Source organism: Procambarus clarkii, chromosome 18 (assembly GCF_040958095.1).
Source record: "Procambarus clarkii isolate CNS0578487 chromosome 18, FALCON_Pclarkii_2.0, whole genome shotgun sequence".
Lineage (NCBI taxonomy): Eukaryota > Metazoa > Arthropoda > Malacostraca > Decapoda > Cambaridae > Procambarus > Procambarus clarkii.
Window position 1 is genome coordinate 37,393,373 of NC_091167.1, and position 20,380 is coordinate 37,413,752.

Sequence of the window (20,380 nt, forward strand, 5' to 3'; positions counted from 1 at the left end):
TTACTTCATCTAGATCCCTATACAAGCCGAACTGCCAGAGATACTTGTAGCCAAGCCTTATACGAGCTGCGACAACATCTGTTAGTCTACTGACTTTGTTACTTGCCTCATACACATGTTTTACTTCACACATTTCATTGTGATGAACAATGGACCTACTAGTTCCAGTTTGCACTGTTCTACTTTCTTCAAATCCATCTAGGAGTTCTCGTCTAATGACACTTTTAAGGGACCTATTTGATAACTCAAGATTCCATTCAATACTGTCTTTATTTACTGCAGCCTTAGCAAGGGCGTCAACTTTGTCATGTTCCTGCATGCCAATGTGAGAAGGAATCCACAACATTTTTATATTTACCCTCTTGCTAAGTATTCTTACATATCTACGTCTAGCTTCCAAGATAAGCACGTACTCACCTAGTTGAGTACACTCCGTGAGTTGAGTGTGTGTGTGTGTGTGTGTGTGTGTGTGTGTGTGTGTGTGTGTGTGTGTGTGTGTGTGTGTGTGTGTGTGTGTGTGTGTGTGTGTACTCACCTAATTGTCACCTAATTGTGCTTGCGGGGGTTGAGCTTTGGCTCTTTGGTCCCGCCTCTCAACTGTCAATCACACACACAAGTGTGTGTGTGTGTGTGTGTGTGTGTGTGTGTGTGTGTGTGTGTGTGTGTGTGTGTGTGTGTGTGTGTGTGTGTGTGTGTGTGTGTGTGTGTGTGTGTGTACTCACCTAATTGTGCTTGCGGGGGTTGAGCTTGGCTCTTTGGTCCCGCCTCTCAACTGTCAATCAACTAGTGTACAGATCGCTGAGCCTACTGGGCTCTATCATATCTACATTTTAAACTGTGTATGGAGTCAGCCTCCATCACATCACTGCCTAGTGCATTCCATTTAATAACTACTAAGACTTATTTTAGTAGTTAATAATATTTAATATATTTATATATATTAAAATATATTTTTAATATATTTATTAACTACTAAGTCTTATATTTATTAACTAACTTTTCGTCTCTGTGGCTCATCCGGGTACTAAGTTTCCACCTGTGTCCCCCTTGTTCGTATCCCATGAGCAAAGGGGAACGTGTGTGTTAGCATGCGTTTGTGAGTGTACAAAGCGTCTTCCGCAAATGTACGACAAATTACATATTACATTGTAGCAGTATAGATAATCAATGTTTTCGCAATCACATCATCTGGAAAATAACAACATTGATACGGACGCAATGAAAGGTCCGTAATAAGCAACTGTACCCGGGGCTAATTTTAGCCACGGAGGTTGCCTTATGTTCTTCATTCAACCTCCATATTAACAACAACAAATCACACGAATTTTCCAAATCCCGTTATAATATATTTCCAATAGTATTATGTGCCCCCCTAAGGCTACATAGCTCAAGCTCTGGGGAGCCAAACTCAGGGATATTTGGTGTTGACCTTCGGGGAGAGTCAAGGACGGTCAGTGAGAGAGAGAGACAGCGTGAGTGCTCATTCGCTGGGCTGCAGCTGTAGGCTCCACACCTCACACGCGAGTCTCCCGTACTTAGTGTGGAGGTGAGCTCAATCCACGTCACTAGTCGGTGGATTTCTCTGATGTAAGCGGGTGGTAGCTACGTGGCGCCCTCTCGTGGTGTGGTGATGAACTTTCATCAGATAAGCCGCTTTATTCCAACGTTCTAAAACGTTTTCTGATCACCAATCGGCCAGGAACGTTTGCTTCATGACATCTGTTCTGTGACAGTGGCCAAAAAAAAAATAATATTGTAGCATACTTTTTTGGTTAATAAACATAGTGACGACAGCCAGCAAGAAAATGAGACGGAAAAAAATATGAATATGCCAAATAATAATACTCTGAACGAAATATATTGAAAATCAACGGAAACCTATTGTCTCGCATTTGGCAACAACACACACTGCAACTGCTCAGCTGAGACAGTAGTGGAAATGACTGAACAAGAAGAAGCATACACAGAAAAATTCTTCCCTCGCAGTGCTAGCGATGCCAAGCTCGCGGAGACAGGTCACGATGGCAAGCCAAACTATACGTCGTCGGCCTTGCAGCAGGACGTTAATGCCAATGAGAAAAAGTGTGGCGTTAGTGAAGAAACAGACGAGTCTACAGAAGTGAAGCCTCCTGATGGAGGCTGGGGCTGGCTTGTGGCTCTAGGAAGCCTCGTCATATCAGTAAGTAAAATGCAATTTAGTTCTACCACTTAGTTTTCATATTTGTCGTAATTAGTGTAGTGCACCTGTGTACCAGTAATTAGTGCAGTCGATTCACAACCAAGTTGACCTGAGTTTCAAGACAGGTCCAAGAGCTTTTTTCATGGTCAAGGCGTTTGAACACGCTCTCTTAATCGTAATGCTGTTGTTCACCAACCAGTTAGGTCACCCGTGGGTGACGTTACGGGATGTATCCTGGTGAAGGTCAGCCACTGGCTCAAGGAGGGACCTCGATAAATCTGACGGATTTTCCTGTCTTCCACAATGGAAAATTATATTTTCCACCGCCGTGTTGTATATTTAATCATAACCAGATAAATGCACAATTGTAAAAAAAATTCTGATCTCATGCATTTCGATGAAACGTCGTTCAAATATTTGCAATGAAAATGTGCAGATATAGTGCCTATGAGAGACTGTACCATATTGTATACAACTAATACTGTGTTGATCAATATTACAAAAAAAAAATAATAATAAATGACATGTAAAGCGAGAACACACATTAACACTCAACAGCATGCTCAACAATAACAAAAGCCAAACATCATTCGAGAACATAAATAACTTAGAACACTACGTGAAACCATTCTTCGTAGGGTATGCAGGCTCATCATGGAGTGCCTTTTCAGAAAACATAAGAAATCAATACAATTTTCATAGGTTTGGAACAAGACTGGTCCCGGAATTGCCATGGATGTGTTATGAAGAAAAACTGAAAGAATTGGACCTGATTTCGCTTGAATAAAGGAGAGAGAGAATACCCATTGAACAGGAGGGGCATGGATGGAAGATTCATAAACAAATAAGTCATAGACACACAAGAAAGTTTTCTTTTCGCGATTGAGCAGTGGTAAAATGAAATGAACTTATTGAACAGTTCAGAGCGTCATAAATAGATATGGTAATGAAATATAGCCAGGAAATATTGCATTAGAATACCGGTGTGCAAATATAAGGGATCCAGGAGCACGCACACACAAACACACACACACGCACGCACACACACACACACACACACACACACACACACACACACACACACACACACACACACACACACACACACACACACACACACACACACACACACACACATATACGCACGCACGCACACACACGCACACACACACACGCACACACACACACACACACACACACACACACACACACACACACACACACACACACACACACACACACACACACACACACACACACACACACACACACACACACACATATACGCACGCACGCACACACACGCGCACACACACACACACACACACACACACACACACGCGCACACACACACACACACACACACACACACACACACACACACACACACACACACACACACACAAACACACACACACACACACACACACACACACACACACACACACACACACAGCTAAGCTGCTAGCTGCTGCTGCTGTGTGTGCTAAGCTGCTGGATGTGGCAACAAGAAACTTTCTAAGTCAACACGTCAAGGGACCGACAAGAATGAGAGGAGAAGATGAACCAGCCTTGCTTGATCTGATATTTACCCTAAATGAGTCGGATATAAGGGAAGTTAAGTGGGAAGCCCCCTTGGGAATCAATGATCATTGCGTATTAAGCTTTGAGTACCTGGTTGAGCTAGGAATTATCACCCCCAAAAAAGAACTGGGAAACAAAGGGCTGGCGTACCGAAAGGGAAACTATGAGGAGATGAATACATTCGTATGGGATATACATTGGGACACAAAACTCGGAACCAAGTCCGTACAAGACATGATGGACTATGTCACCCAAAAATGCCAGGAGGCTGTAAGCAGGTTTGTCCCAGCCCGACAGGAAAAAACAGAGAAGCAAAGGAAGAATCCGTGGTTTAATAGTGAATGTATGAAAGCAAAGGAGCTGAACAAAAGGGCGTGGAGGAACATCTGTAATAACAGAACACCAGAAAGTAGAGATACGAGAGAACCAGGAACGATTTTGTTAGTGAGAGAAGAGCAGCTGAAAATAGGTATGAAAATGATATAGCTAATATAGCCAAGACCGAACCAAAGGTACTATACAATCACATCAGGAGGAAGACAACAGTGAAGGAACAGGTGATGAAACTTAGGGTGGGCGAGGACAGGTACACAGAGAATGACAAAGAGGTGTGTGAAGAACTCAACAAAAGGTTCCAGGTCTTTACAATAGAACAGGGAGAAGTCACGGCGCTAGGAGAGGTGGCAGCAAACCAGGTGACCTTGGAAAGGTTCGAAATTACAAGAGATGAGGTCAAGAAACACCTATTGGAGCTGGATGTGAGAAAAGCTGTTGGGCCGGACGGAAACTCACCATGAGTATTGAAAGAGTGTGCAGGATCACTTTGCTTCCCACTCTCCATAGTGTATAGTAGGTCACTGGAAACGGGAGACCAACCAGAAATAAGGAAGACTGCTAATGTAGTACCAATATACAAAAAGGGTGACAGACAGGAGGCACTGAACTACAGGCCAGTGTCCTTAACTTGTATACTATGCAAGGTGATGGAGAAGATTGTAAGAAAAAAACTAGTAACACATCTGGAGAGAAGAGACTTCGTGACAACCCATCAACATGGGTTCAGGGAGGGTAAATCTTGCCTTACAGGCTTGATAGAATTCTACGATCAGGTGACAAAGATTAAGCAAGAAAGAGAAGGATGGGCGGACTGCATTTTTTTGGACTGTCGGAAAACCTTTGACACAGTACCCCATAAAAGGTTGATGCATAAGCTGGAGAAACAGGCAGGAGTAACTGGCAGGGCGCTCCAGTGGATAAGGGAATACCTAAGCAATAGGAAGCAGAGTTACAGTGAGGGGTGAGACCTCAGACTGGCGTGAAGTCACCAGTGGAGTCCCACAGGGCTCTGTACTTGGACCTATCCTGTTTCTGATATACGTAAATGATCTCCCAGAGGGTATAGACTCATTCCACTCAATGTTTGCTGACGACGCCAAAATTATGAGAAGGATTAAAACAGGAGGACAGCTTGAGGCTTCAAGAAGACCTGGACAAGCTGCATGAATGGTCAAACAAATGGCTGTTAGAGTTTAACCCAAGCAAATGTAATGTAATGAAGATAGGGGTAGGAAGCAGGAGACCAGATACAAGGTATCATTTGGGAGATGAAATACTTCAAGAGTCAGAGAGAGAGAGAAAGACCTGGGGGTTGATATCACGCCAGACCTGTCCCCTGAAGCTCATATCAAGAGGATAACATCAGCAGCATATGCCAGGTTGGCTAACATAAGAACGGCCTTTAGAAACTTGTGTAAGGAATCTTTCAGAACATTATATACCACATATGTCAGACCAATCCTGGAGTATGCGGCTCCAGCATGGAGTCCATATTTAGTCAAGCATAAGACTAAACTGGAAAAGGTTCAAAGGTTTGCCACCAGACTAGTACCCGAGCTGAGAAGTATGAGCTACGAGGAGAGACTACAGGAATTAAACCTCACTTCGTTGGAAGACAGAAGAGTTAGGGGGGACATGATCACCACATTCAAGATTCTCAAGGGAATCGACAGGGTTGATAAAGACAGGCTATTTAACAGAAGGGGCACACGCACTAGGGGATACAGATGGAAACTGAGTGCCCAAATGAGCCACAGAGATATTAGAAAGAACTTTTTTAGTGTCAGAATGGTTGACAAATGGAATGCATTAGGAAGTGATGTGGTGGAGGCTGACTCCATACACAGTTTCATGTGTAGATATGATAGAGCCCAATAGGCTCAGGTACCTGTAGACCTGTTGATTGACGGTTGAGAGGCGGGACCAAAGAGCCAGAGCTCAACCCCCGCAAACACAACTAGGTGAGTACAAATAGGTGAGTACACACACACACACACACACACACACACACACAAACACACACACACGTCCTCGCGGTCAAGCGGACAACGCTCGGTGTTCGTGGAGTTTCGCCTAATGCCTTTGTTACCCGCATAGTGAATAGATGCCTGAGAGTTAAACAGCTGCCTCGGGATGTATCCTGGGAATGTGCACTTGTTAGAGATAAATAGATGTATTAGATTAGATAGAGGAAAATAAGTCGGGAGTCACTACTTCAGACAATCGGCGGTTAGAATGTCGGGGGTCCAAAAGCTAACAGGGACAAATAGCAAGTTGTAACAGGTACAAGATAGTAAATGCATACAGACACTTACTGTGCTCATTGGATGTTATTTGGGTCGCAAGAATCAACGGATTCTTCCTAGATAAGATAAGCTGATGCCATCTACTTTGTTCTTTGTTTTACTTAACTGCACCGCATAAAGTCTGATTAGTTATATCACGTAGGAACACCACATATTTCTTTGATTTCGGGTTTATTCGCTAGTAGATTTATTTCACTTGGCGTTATCTTCTTAATTATGTAATTCTGGATTAGATAAAGATTGCTCATTATGCATTGTCTTTGAACTGATATCGATAATAAAATATAATAATGATGAAAATAATATTTAATATATGATGATATAAATAATTCTACAAAGGCTTGCACATCTAGTGAGAAGCAAAGTTAATGAACTTATCGTAATGCCGCACACGCAGACTCTCCAACACTAATGACATGTGGCCGGTCAATATTCAGTCTCCGTGGTGTAGTGGTAAGACACTCGCCTGGCGTTCCGCGAGCGCTTTGTCATGGGTTCGTATCCTGACCGAGGAGGATTTACTAGGTGCAAATCCTTAACTGTAGCCTCTGTTTAACGCAACAGTAAAATGTGTACTTGGTTCTAACAACGATTCTTCGCGGCAGGGGATCGTATTCCAGGGACCTGCCCGAAACGCTACGCGTACTAGTGACTGTACAAGAATGTAACAACTCTTGTATATATCTCAAAAAAAAAACAATATGTATCGTACAGAGAGGGATTATAGCCATCGCAACCATTTACATTTTCTGTATATCCCTCTTACGATCCAGCTTTCAAGCAAGAGGTGCGGTGTATAGCTGCCTGGTCAACCCATCCTCTTGTTTAGATTGTACTTGTAACTATGTAGGCCGTCTTACATATATTGACGTAATAGACAATAGCTGAATTTGGTACTACTCACTTTTTTTAGTCTTTATATATTCCTAGACCTGGTAAAGCACATAGGCACTGAATTAGGCCTCAGAGAGCGTGAAATAGGCCTAAGGATAATTAGGTATGATTTGGTTTTAATGGTACCAAATTCTACTTTCTAGTTGTCAATTACATTAATATGTACGTTAGTCCACATGGTTACCTGAAGTTCTATCTAAACAGGAGGATGGACTGATCTGAACTGTAAGCTGTTAGTGACTGCACCTAAGAAAGGAATTCCCGTTTCTGTGATAGCTATCCACTAGAGGTGAAAGTAGATAAAAGTATGGAGGAGAGGTTTCCTGGCTCTTGATGGTGTTATCTGTTGTTTGTGCTTACAAAGATTATTTAAAAGCCCTATGGTGATAGCATTTTAAATTAAAAACTGCAAAAAGGAGAAATGTCTCGAACAATCACTTGGGCTAGAAGGTAGAGCGACGGTCTAGCTTCATGCAGGTCAGCGTTCAAGCACCGACCGTCCAAGTGGTTGAGCACCATTCCATTACTCTGTTTAATCCTAAATCTCTTAACCCTTATCCCTTCTAGGTGCTATGCAGTCGTCATGGCTTGGTGTTTTCTCTTGATAATTATCTTGCCTCTGCTGACGTCGAAGTGGGATGGAATGTTTGGGATGTATGGTACACTATGGGATGTACCTTCAGCAAACGTTTCTAATTTGAAAAAGAACTAGACAATTCATTTTAATAGAAATTACAATCATGATTTAATCGTTGTTTAATTTCACTGGACATATATGGTTATTTTTACCAGGAACAGCTCACCTTTTACTGCCCATGGGTAGGGTGTTTAATACATTATTGTTAGGAAAAGCACAGAGTGCTGGCAACAATAGCTGGAAACATCAATACAAACAAACAATAGAAACATCAGAGAGAGAAATGACTTTAATAGACGAACACAACTATTTTCACCTGTGAGAGATCGTACAGGTGAAACGTTAAATTAAACTATATTACTTTTTGCTCTTATATCCGTGATTTCCTGCGCGATTTTCTTTATTTTACAACTCACTTCTCTCTTCGCAGACTCTGATCCCGATGATTGCTCCGTGCTTCGGGGTGCTGTTCTCTCGTTACCTGTTGGAGGAGGGTGCATCCTCCACCACCTCCGCCTGGATCTTCAACGTCCAGTGCTTCGCATGGAACATCATGGGGCTGTTTACCCGGCCGTTCACCTCAGAGTTCGGCTGGAGAAAAAGTGGCATATTCGGCGCTGCCTTGACCGCTGTCGCATTTGTTATTTCAGCTTTTTCTCCAGCTCCTGAGTTCCTTTTCTTCTCCTTTTCTCTTCTGACTGGTATGTGTGACACATTTTTTTATTACACAAACTTAAATTGCTGTAAACCATGAAAAACTTGTAATAATTCAATCATGATACAGAAGAAAACTAATAACTATTTATATATTAAGGATATGAATCTTATTTCGCATTTATCATCAGGTATCGGTGGAGGGAGCGTGGTGACCATATGCTTCATTATTTTGCCTCACTACTTTGAACGCAAGCGTGGGGTGGCCAATGCTATAATGATGGCAGGGGTGTGCCTGGGCCAGATCGTGGGTCCACCCCTCGCTCGTTTCCTGCAGGACGAGTACGGGTTCCGAGGAGCAACTATGATAATAGGAGCCATCCTTCTAAATGGCTGTGTAGGAGCGTCTCTCTTTCATCCCGTTGAGTGGCATTTGAAAAAGACGCCTCGACAGGCTAAAACTTTATCTCAGGAAGATGAGTCTCTGTTGAGTAAGCTGGGTGCCAGCCGAGGCTTCGTGATCTCTCACTCAGACACATCACTTGCCGAAAGCATATGCGACAAGGATTCTGACTTGATGCGCATGGCTATGCACGAGAAGATAATGAAAAAGCGCGGTGTGCGACACATCATCGAAGCCTCAAATATCTCAATAAATAGCTCCTCCCTTTGCCTCTCTACAATGGACATAGCCGGCATCTCTCCTATGCCTGACACAGAGCCAAATAACCAACAGTACCCCAATGACATGGACTCCCGCAGACCACCTTCATCCATCTGCACGTTCCTGCTGAGAATAGTTCGAGGCACTGTGGCCGATCTAGGTTCCCTGCGCTCCCCCAGTGTCTGCATCATTGCTCTCAGTGGAGCCTTTTTCATCAACGGGTACCTCAACTTTACGATGATGGTGCCCTTCGCGATGCAGGCTGCAGGTCATAGCCTGCAGGCATCAGCGTGGTGCATCTCTATCTCGGGTTTTTGTAACCTTCCCATGAGGATGCTGGTGTCGTCACTCTCCGACATGCATTGGTTCAACGCGCGCGTCTGCTTCGTCTCCGGCTATATTATTGCGTCGCTCTCAATGCTCAGTAAGGCCCCTGTTTATCTTTAATTATAGTTATAGTTTAAGTCAGATTTCCTTTAACCTTTAGGAGATAAATATATCAATTTCTCTCTCTCTCTCTCTCTCTCTCTCTCTCTCTCTCTCTCTCTCTCTCTCTCTCTCTCTCTCTCTCTCTCTCTCTCTCTCTCTCTCTCTCTCTCTCTCTCTCTCTCTCTCTCTCTCTCTCTCTCTCTCTCTCTCTCTCTCTCTCTCTCTCTCTCTCTCTCTCTCTCTCTCTCTCTCTCTCTCCCCTCCCTCTCTCTCTCTCTCTCTCTCTCTCTCTCCTCTCTCTCTCTCTCTCTCTCTCTCTCTCTCTCTCTCTCTCTCTCTCTCTCTCTCTCTCTCTCTCTCTCTCCCCTCCCTCTCTCTCTCTCTCTCTCTCTCTCTCTCTCTCTCTCTCTCTCTCTCTCTCTCTCTCTCTCTCTCTCTCTCTCTCTCTCTCTCTCTCTCTCTCTCTCTCTCTCTCTCTCTCTCTCTCTCTCTCTCTCTCTCTCTCCCCCTCCCTCTCTCTCTCTCTCTCTCTCTCTCTCTCTCTCTCTCTCTCTCTCTCTCTCTCTCTCTCTCTCTCTCTCTCTCTCTCCCCCTCCCTCTCTCTCTCTCTCTCTCTCTCTCTCTCTCTCTCTCTCTCTCTCTCTCTCTCTCTCTCTCTCTCTCTCTCTCTCTCTCTCTCTCTCTCTCTCTCTCTCTCTCTCTCTATCTCTCTCTCTCTCTCTCTCTCTCTCTCTCTCTCTCTCTCTCTCTCTCTCTCTCTCTCTCTCTCTCTCTCTCTCTCTCTCTCTCTCTCTCTCTCTCACTCTCTCTCGTTTCTCTCTCCCTCCTCCTACCTCCACCTTCCCTCTATCCTGAAACCAATCCCACTAGTACCCAAACCCCTCATGAGGACAGGTTAAGGAAGCTCATACACATAGGAAAAAAGAGGGCGTGTTATCGCTACATTAAAGACAATGATGCGGGATAAAAAAAGATGGAAAAAGATTTTCTCTTAAGAATGAGAGGAAATGGAAGCTGGAAGTGCCAGTAAATCGCGAGAAAATACACATACCTCGGGAGGTCTATTTGTGAAATCTAGTGAAATTTGTCGTGGAAGCCACAACTGGGTTATGAGAAAGTGAAAAACAGCGAAATATTACCGAACATACCAGGTAAAACAAAGGCTAATAAGCGGATAATAAAGTGCTGGAATACTCCATCTCACACTCAGGGTTAGATAAACAGTTAGGCCGGCACATCACCACCTACCACACAGCCCCTTGATGTGCCACAACCTACAACACGCAAAGCTCTATCCCAACCAAAAACATACGAACCCAAGCCACCCACCTAACCTTATCTACCGATGCAGAGAAAACATACCTATTTGTGGGCCGCTACTTTTCTTTGTAACTAGGTATTTTGTACGTTCTGGGGGACTATAATGTACACGACCATTGAACATTTCGTGAGACCTCTCTCACCCGAATTACCTTAAATCCCACCAACAATTTCTCTCCTCCACAACACTCACCCCCATTATCTCTCTCTTCCTCTCCACAACCATTTTCGATTATAATTGTACAATTGGTATATGAGGTTAACTTTGTCTTTAAGAATATTCATAACATTGCATGTTTTGTGAGACATGTTGACTATAGGCCTCTTGAACACCTTCCTTCATCATCTGCGATCAATGTTTATGAAGTTGCGTTATTATTATTATTATTATTATTATTATTATTATTATTATTATTATTATTATTATTATTATTATTATTATTATTATTATTATTATTACTATTATTATTATTACTTTGGTGATTGAAGCAATAAGAATAGTAGAATTAAGTAATAGTTATTGTAAAGGAAATAATAGGAATAATACTTGCAGTAGTAGGCACGCAGAGAAGAACTGAATACTTCAGTGGTTCAATTTATGAAAATTCACATTTGTTATCATTGAAGGACGTCTAGAACTTCTTTTGTATTTTCAAGGGCACGTTCTCAAGGACACACTGCTTCATAGCACCACAATACAATGCTGTGTCGTGCACCAGTAAGCAACACTCAACCAGACTTGAAAGAGACTAAACTCGATCGCAATTGGTCAGAGAAAAGGAGCAGTTCCACAGAGATCTTGACTGGAGTTTAGATCTTATAACCTTTGTCATTTAGCCACATTTGATGTATTTTGAGCTTTCATCGTGTTATGAGTGATGTATCTAGTTAGGCCTATTTATAAATTTTAAAGTTCGCTCCGTATAAAAAATCTGACAATTTTAGAGAACTTTTGTAATAAATTCGTGAAACCAGTCACACAATTATTATTAATATCATTAGAACAAAGAAATCTGCTTATATAATTACAATGAACAGTTTCAAGTGTCATTATGATCAACTTCACCACTTTTGCTGTAAAAGTAATCAGTATCCATGTATCTCCCGCACAGTCTTCCCATTCCTAGTCGACCTAAAATTTCTGATGGTGGACATGGCTGTGTTTGGCTGCGGTGTTGGGGCTGCCATGGGCCTCTATAACATCATCATGATCGAAGAGGTGGGAGTCCAGAACCTGGCGGCTGTGTTTGGTGCTTGCTGCTTCTCCGTCGCTGTTGGATTCATCTGTCTTGGACCCATGATTGGTAAATTTGTTTTACGGAAGGAGTGACGAGAGAGAGAGAGAGAGAGAGAGAGAGAGAGAGAGAGAGAGAGAGAGAGAGAGAGAGAGAGAGAGAGAGAGAGAGAGAGAGAGAGAGAGAGAGAGAGAGAGAGAGAGAGAGAGAGAGAGAGAGAGAGAGAGAGAGAGCGAGCGAGCGAGCGAGAGAGAGAGAGAGAGAGAGAGAGAGAGAGAGAGAGAGAGAGAGAGAGAGAGAGAGAGAGAGAGAGAGAGAGAGAGAGAGAGAGAGAGAGAGAGAGAGAGAGAGAGAGCGAGAGAGAGAGAGAGAGAGAGAGAGAGAGAGAGAGAGAGAGAGAGAGAGAGAGAGAGAGAGAGAGAGAGAGAGAGAGAGAGAGAGAGAGAGAGAGAGAGAGAGAGAGAGAAGATTCTCTCAAGCCCTAGTAATTTGTGTTCGTGCATGTCATTACCAACAAGCAGAGTCACATCCTTTACTTGGCACGATGATGATTTCCAGTTGCTCACGGCCATACCACAGACAGTGTATCCGCGTCTGACGGCTGTTTACCTTCTCTATATATAGCTCTTCCAGTTTCTTCTGTTTCCTTATGGGTTACTGCGATTTCTCTCAGCCTTGTTGATTTATGCAATACAAGGTGCCTGGATAGATCAGGTTACAGGATCTTATCATGAGGTTATCTTGAGATGATTTCGAGGCTTAGCGTCTCCGTGACCCGTTTCTCGACCAGGCCTCCTTTTTGTTACACACACCCTCGGGAAGCAGTACATAGCGGCTGTCAAACTCCCAGGTACCTATTTACTGCTAAGTGAACAGGCCATCAGGGTGAAAGAAACTCTGCCAATTTCTTTCAGCTTCCACCGGGGATATAACCCGGAACCTCAGTACTACGAATCCCGAGCGCTGTTTACTCAGATGTCGACATACTTTGCACATTTTGCTGTTGTTTTATGTTAATACTATGTTAGTTTGCAATACATGAATTTAAACATTATTCAGACATCTTTCCCATTTATGTTGCTGTGCAGAAGCATTAGTGAGTAACGACTGACATTCTCCAGGATGCAACCTGCAATAGTTAAGCTTAACTCTTGACTTTTCACCCTGCCTGGGAATTGAATTGAAGTCAAGTGGGATGTGATCCGTTTATACTCAAAACTGTGTTCTGGTCATCTTTGCTATTGTATTGAAAGTCGTGAGAATAGCTTGCACTACCTCATCCCTTTGTGTGTATTTACATCTAAATTAATTTCAATTGCAATTTCAATCCCTGCCAATACTGCCTTGTTCAGCAATATCTGTTCATATTAATTATCCGAATTTATTATCTAATGTCTCCTTATTTTTATTTTTTTGCAGTTATTGTTTCCTTAAATTTTCCTTAGCGTTTCATTTCTCTATACCTTTCTTTTTTATTGTCCTAGATTATTTTGGTGTAAGTGAATGCTAAATATATTAATTCACTTTACACACATACTCTGGCACACATCATTTGTCACTAGTAAACAACAAGTTGGTCGCTTCGTCGAGGGCAGAGTATTAGGTAACAACATTAGTCTTATCCGCTGTTTTGATGACGTGTGACTCGCTGTTGTCCTTGCGGCCTGGGGTTACGTAACTAGCTTACTGAGTACCACCACAGATGGCACAGGGAATGTTAAGGAGTTTATATTTAGATTCAAATTGCACTGCAGCTCTGCTCCAACACTACATTTATCTTGTTGCTACTTATTCACTACTTAGTATTTTTATTTGTTTTCAATTAAATTATTTAGTTTTTTTAGTTTTGAAATGCCTTGATATTAAATTGTCTTTTTTGGTTCAGTTGAGAGGCAGGTAAGTGACCTCACTTCATTATCACTTTTGCCTGAGGTCAGGTCACCGCAGAGACCTGGACCACTGATCACCTGCGAATCAACAGAGTGCTTTAATCTCCGATTTATGGCTAATTAATCTTTTATCTGTTGTCTGTATAAATATTATCTGGTTTCTTCAGCATGCCTCTGAATCAATTATTTGCAGGCAGTGTTTCACAGTGGAAATGATTTTTCATAAATATTAAAACTCAAGAAGCTTCCTCTGCTCGGTACTCCTCTCCCTTCGTCCCGTGTCTGTGAGTGTGTGTATTTACTGATTGATTGATTGACGAAGATTAAGCCACCCAAAAAGTCGCACGGGCATGAATAGCCCGTAAGTGGTGGCCCTTTTGAGTCATTACCAGTATCAATAGATGATACTGGAGATCTGCGGAGGTGCGGCTGCTCCCTGCGTGACGGGAGATGTCTCCCCGTGTATTTACTATTTGTAATTTACTTCTATGTCGGCAGAATCGAGCTGCTAGCACGTGTGTGAGTGTGTACTCACCTAATTGTGCTTGCGGGGGTTGAGCTTTGGCTCTTTGGTCCCGAATCTCAAATGTCAGGTGTGTACGTGTGTACTTGTTCAGATACGTGTACTAGTTCAGGTATTGTTCACGTACTTTTTTAGTGCTAGGTGAACAGCGCCATCAGATGAGAATCCAGAGGGCTTACAATCGACTGCCGGAACTCGTGTGTGGTAGGTGGGAGGGGGTCGTGGTGGGAAGGAAGGACGTTCACAAGAACTAGTGTTCTTTGAGTAGAATGTGTTCGGATGATTACGGTTGAATGAAGGATATCTAAGTGTCGCAGCTGCAAGAAAGAGAACTCTCTCCTACAGGACATTGACTCGTGGTACTGAGAATTATGTTGTCAGCGTAGCGCGCGCGCGCAAGCACACACACACACACACACACACACACACACACACACACACACACACACACACACACACACACTTACACACACACACACACACATACATACATACATATATATATATATATATATATATATATATATATATATATATATATATATATATATATATATATATATATATATATATATATATATATATATATATATATCCAGACCCATGACGAGCCCATAGGGCTGAGAGAGGTAGTAGTGACCCATACGGGAGAAACTTGAAGAACTATAAATAGAGTGAAGGTTGTATTCTCTGAGGAGATCTTGTTCTGAATCCAAAAAGAAGCGGAATCGTACTGTGTACACTTCTGGTTGCAGCTTTTTATGTCATTGCTGCAAAATGTTAAACTCCCAGAAAAAAAGAAACCAGCTAATCAGGTAATTGTAAGAAATTGGAAGGCATAAGTCACTAATCACCTGTCTGGTGTCACACGCAGGCATTCTCCCAGGGATTAATCCCATTTTATGTGATTACTAGATTGAGGTTTCGGCTACTCTCTCTCTCTCTCTCTCTCTCTCTCTCTGCTAAACATTGAAAAATCTGAAAACCGTACAGAAAACACATTTTTACCTCAGTCTTTATGAAAGCCGCATAGTGACGTGCCGATATTTCTTAAAGGGAGGCAGTCACTGGGCTTATTCTGAATAGATACCCCACATACACACTCACATGCGCCACACACACTCATATTACCCCAAGTATCATCGTGTAAGGTTGGGTGAGAATAGCCTGAAGAATCTGGATTCTTACTTTTTAAAGACAATCACTCCATTTTATACATCTATCTATAAAAGATAAAATCTCGTTTCTCTGTCTGTCTCAGACTGGAGGCTAGACGGCTGGGGCTAGTCTCATCCAACTTCCACATGTGAAGCATGAAGGATATTTAAGTGGCACAAACCAGTGAGGGTCAGTTACTACTATAATCATCAGTTATTTTCCCCCTCGACCGCTATAAAATTATGTACAGCAACTGGAGTCTGTTTCCAATTTCCCTCATGAAATTATTTTTTTTATTTTTTAAACCAAGAATGTTTTCCCTCTCGCAGGTATGATCCGGGATATGAGTCAGAGCTACGCTATCAGTATATGGGTGCTGGCAGCGACGGTGTTAACGAGTTCGCTGCTCTGGCTCCTGATGCCTGCTGCCTCCCGCTATCACCGGCGCAAAGCTAAGGAAAAGGAAGGGGAGGAACTTACCTAACAGTGCTAAACTGGTAGTGAATAAGGAAAACTGAAGAATACCACTTAATACACCACAGCTCAACTCCATCTCTTCAAACGACGCCTCCTAGCTTTGTTGCACATGAAGCCTTTTTAATTTTATTTTCCTGACATTTAGGTTCAATGTATCGAATTTGCAATTAAATTTATGAATAAAGGTCGCTTCAAAAGCTGGTTCTATTACAATGGATGGGAACAAGAAAAAGAGATTTTGAGAAAAAAAGACGGATTAAGTTAGATCTTGCAAGAAAGGTGAAACGAGAGGAAATTTCAAGATAGATACTTCTATATCTTTTTAAAATGTTACTCTTTGTCGATCTTTTCTTCTCAGGAAGAAAACATAAACCTAAGAGATGAAATTAAAACTTAGGAGGTACCGAAGCTCTATTAGAACTTAAAAAAGAAGAAAAACACATTTATAATATTATAGACAGCTGATTTTACTAATGAAATTAAAGGAGCATTAGAGCGTTCTTAAAAAAAAAAGATGCCTGGAAACCATTCAAGCAGGACATATATTTTGTGTGACAGCGCGATCCTTGCATATGTTCAAGGATTGAGGAAGTACCTGTGCCACTGAACTAGGAGTGTAGAGGGCTGTAGGAGGCAGGTGGGTCTCCCCACCTGCCTACATTTATGACCCTATTGGTGCTTCAGTGGGTACGGAGCGGCCTTAGTGTTTGATACACACACACACACACACACACACATATATATATATATATATATATATATATATATATATATATATATATATATATATATATATATATATATATATATATATATATACATATATACATATATACATATATATATATATATATATATATATATATATATATATATATATATATATATATATATACAGATACATATATATATATACATATATATATATATATATATATATATATATATATATATATATATATATATATATATATATATATATATATATGCGCCTTAGTGTGGTAAAATCCAGAGAGGAAATGCAAACTGCATCCATTGTTCCTGCCCGCCAACTGAGGAGATGGAGGAACTCAACAACCTGTGACAAGTAGCCTTGTACCCTGCATGTAACCAATGTAGTAACCCTTTTTGTGTAATGACGTTTTAAATAAAATATATGGACAAAATATATATAATATATTGTAGTGACTTTTATATATATATATGTACAACTTTCCTAAACACGCAAGTGAAGTTGTACAACTTTAGAACACTTTCCCACCAGGAGACTCGAACCCTAGAAAGCACAGAAGCCTCACAGCAACTGGCATAATGGGTACACCTTTAACCCACTGCACCAAACTCAGACACCTAAGAGATGGTAATTTCGGGTATTTAAGCCCCCCCCCCTCCCCCCGCCAGAGATCACCACCTCCCAAGGGCAACTATAGCTGGTGACGGGTTACTCACGTTCTTTCATATATATGTATATATATATATATATATATATATGTACCCTAAATACTCGATAAGAAGTTTAATTCATCAACTGTGCTTGATTTTATTCAGAAAACAGAATGACGTGAGATAGAAAACTTATGCAGATGAGGAGTCACAATATCGTTACTGAAATATGTTGACCAAACCACACACTAGAAAGTGAAGAGGCGACGACGTTTCGGTCCGTCCTGGACCATTCAATTGGACCATTCGACTTGAGAATGGTTCAACCCCCCTTTGATGTTAAAAAAGCACTCAAGAAAGGGAAGGCTACCTCTCCTGGAGTGGATGGCATCACATACAATACCATGAGAGTACTTGCTGAGCTGCTAAATAGCCCTTTGCTAGAATTGTTTAATCAAAGTCTAAGGCAGGATGTCTTACCTGACCGCTGGACACAGGGGACTCATAATACCCATACCCAAGCCTAATTCACAAAAAATCAGACCTATTTCACTGACGTCGTGCATGTGTAAAATTCTTGAGAGGATTATACTCGACTGACTAATGTTTCAAATCAAGCCCCACCTTGCTCCTAACCTGTATGGTTTCCTTTCTGGAAGAAGCACACAAACTTGTTTTGCTGAATATTTAATCAAAGAGGAACCAAGCTCTCAGGCGGCATTTATTGATCTCCAAACTGCCATTGATACAGCAAACAGAGAAATAATATTGGAACAACTAGCCTCTTTCAGAGTTTAGGGAAGACTGTTGACATGGCTCAGGGGGTACCTGAGTAACAGAACTGCTTCAGTCCTTTTCAAGGGGGGGTCAAAAGCAAACTTTGTGCACCCTTTGAGTTGGGTACACCCCAGGGTGGAGTGCTAAGTCCCACACTGTTCAATGTTCTGATGCACAAATTAACAATTTTTATTCCCACACTACATGACGGAGCCGTCGTCTGTTATGCCGACGACATATGCATTGTTGCAAACACCCAAACTCGACTGCAAGCTCTACTTGATTCACTCACTGTTAAAAGCATTGAATGTGGTCTTGTTATCTCTATAACTAAATCAGGAGTTCTCCATCCCCAGGAGAAAACTCATGTCCCTATAACTTTCAGGGTCAACAATCAGAACATTGAAACGTGTAGGCAGTACAAATACCTTGGAGTTACTATTAACAGTAACATTGTAAACGATCTACACCGCTGGTTAAAAGAAAGACTAAAACCACTGAAAACACTTACTGGTAAGAATATTGGTATCAATATTAAATATGCTAGACTATACTATATGATGTTTGTTAGATCTCTCGATGATTATAATGCTTTGCACTTAATTAACTTCCCTCCTCTGTGTTGGACAAACTTGAAGTAGTACAGCGTGAAGCCATGAGTATAATTCTTGGTGTCCCGAGGTGCACAAGAATCATCAACATGAGGGAAGAACTGAAGCTTCCAACCATACTAGAGAGAATAATGCAAGTCAACACGACTTTTTGTCTTAAAGACATGAGAGACCCTACATCTTCTGCTTTGCTCAGAGACAAATTATTTAGTGCTGTTAACACCCTATTGACTGGTGCCGACATACCAACTCACTCCGTTTATGATAATTGGCTGAGAAAAAATGCTTGCAATCTCAATAAACTCAACATTCCTTTTAAGTGCAATCTACCTGTCTCTGACATTCCTCTTTATCTGTACCCCACCATTCAAGTACCATACACACCTGTCACTAAGAAAGATAATAAAAATCTTGCTCTTCTCAAAGCAGTCACACTCGAAACAATTGCCTCCTCCATCGAGAGTTTAAGACCTCACAACACTGTGTCTACACCGACGGCTCAGTCCAGTCTTCTACTGGACGGACTGCAGCAGCATGTAGGTTTTATTGAAATAATATTTGTACAAAGACTGTCAGTGTCAGGTTAAACAACTGGCTGACCTCCACACAAGCAGAACTAGCAGCATTACAACTAGCTACCAATGTATTAAAAAACATTGGTGGAGGTATAATATTTTGTGATTCAAAGTCTGCTCTTCAAGCAATCGAAAACTTCTCTTGGAAGATCGACAGCAAGAACCTCATACTACGAATTATAAATTACCTAATTGCTGCACAGAGTAAAGGGTCTCGAATCTCCTTTGTATGGATACTTTGACACATATATATAACCCATCATAATGAGACAGACATTGCAGCCAAATTAGCGTGCAATAAAGATGAAGTTGAATAAGATCTAGGTATCGCCATCTCTACTGTCAAAACTATATTGGTTCAAACACTCAGTTCTGATAAGAAAGAAATTATTGACTAACAACGACCTGAAACCACTAGTATAAAAAGCTATGATATGTTCAGATCTGCAACCTATCTCTACGGGCAGCACAAAACGTCCACCAGACTGTGCGACACAGTGGTTGCCAGGATCAGGTTGGGTTACCATTACCTGTGGCAGGTGGCTACAGGTGACGGATCCCCTAATCCTGAGCACTCCAAGTGCAAACTCTGTGAGCAGGAACTGCGGCATGATCTCCCACACTACGTCACAGAATGCCCAGTTATTAGACCTTTCGGACCAATTGGCATGAGGTACCTGGAGCTTTGCAATTACTTAATTCACTCTCGTATTCTTGAAGATATCCTCACAGTGTACCCAAAATTTGCC

General features: G+C 41.7%; 1 protein-coding gene across 1 annotated transcript; it reads left to right on the forward strand.

Annotated features, from left to right (window-relative positions):
- The first annotated feature begins 1,468 nt into the window (after positions 1-1,468).
- Positions 1,469-16,653, forward strand: LOC123752614 (monocarboxylate transporter 12-B). Its single transcript, XM_069326503.1, has 5 exons — positions 1,469-2,179; positions 8,367-8,637; positions 8,782-9,678; positions 12,116-12,307; positions 16,138-16,653. The coding sequence occupies exons 1-5, from the start codon at positions 1,940-1,942 to the stop codon at positions 16,290-16,292; spliced, it is 1,755 nt and encodes a 584-aa protein (XP_069182604.1). The 5' UTR covers positions 1,469-1,939; the 3' UTR covers positions 16,293-16,653.
- Positions 16,654-20,380: the final 3,727 nt, after the last annotated feature.

What these genes read in the sequence shown, in the direction of transcription:
- LOC123752614 (XM_069326503.1), top strand. Translation starts at nt 1,940, where the DNA reads ATGACTGAACAAGAAGAAGCATACACAGAAAAATTCTTCCCTCGCAGT. An exon ending in TAGGAAGCCTCGTCATATCA is followed by an intron (nt 2,180 to 8,366) that starts GTAAGTAAAATG and finishes CTCTCTTCGCAG; the next exon opens with ACTCTGATCCCGATGATTGC. An exon ending in TGCGTCGCTCTCAATGCTCA is followed by an intron (nt 9,679 to 12,115) that starts GTAAGGCCCCTG and finishes TCTCCCGCACAG; the next exon opens with TCTTCCCATTCCTAGTCGAC.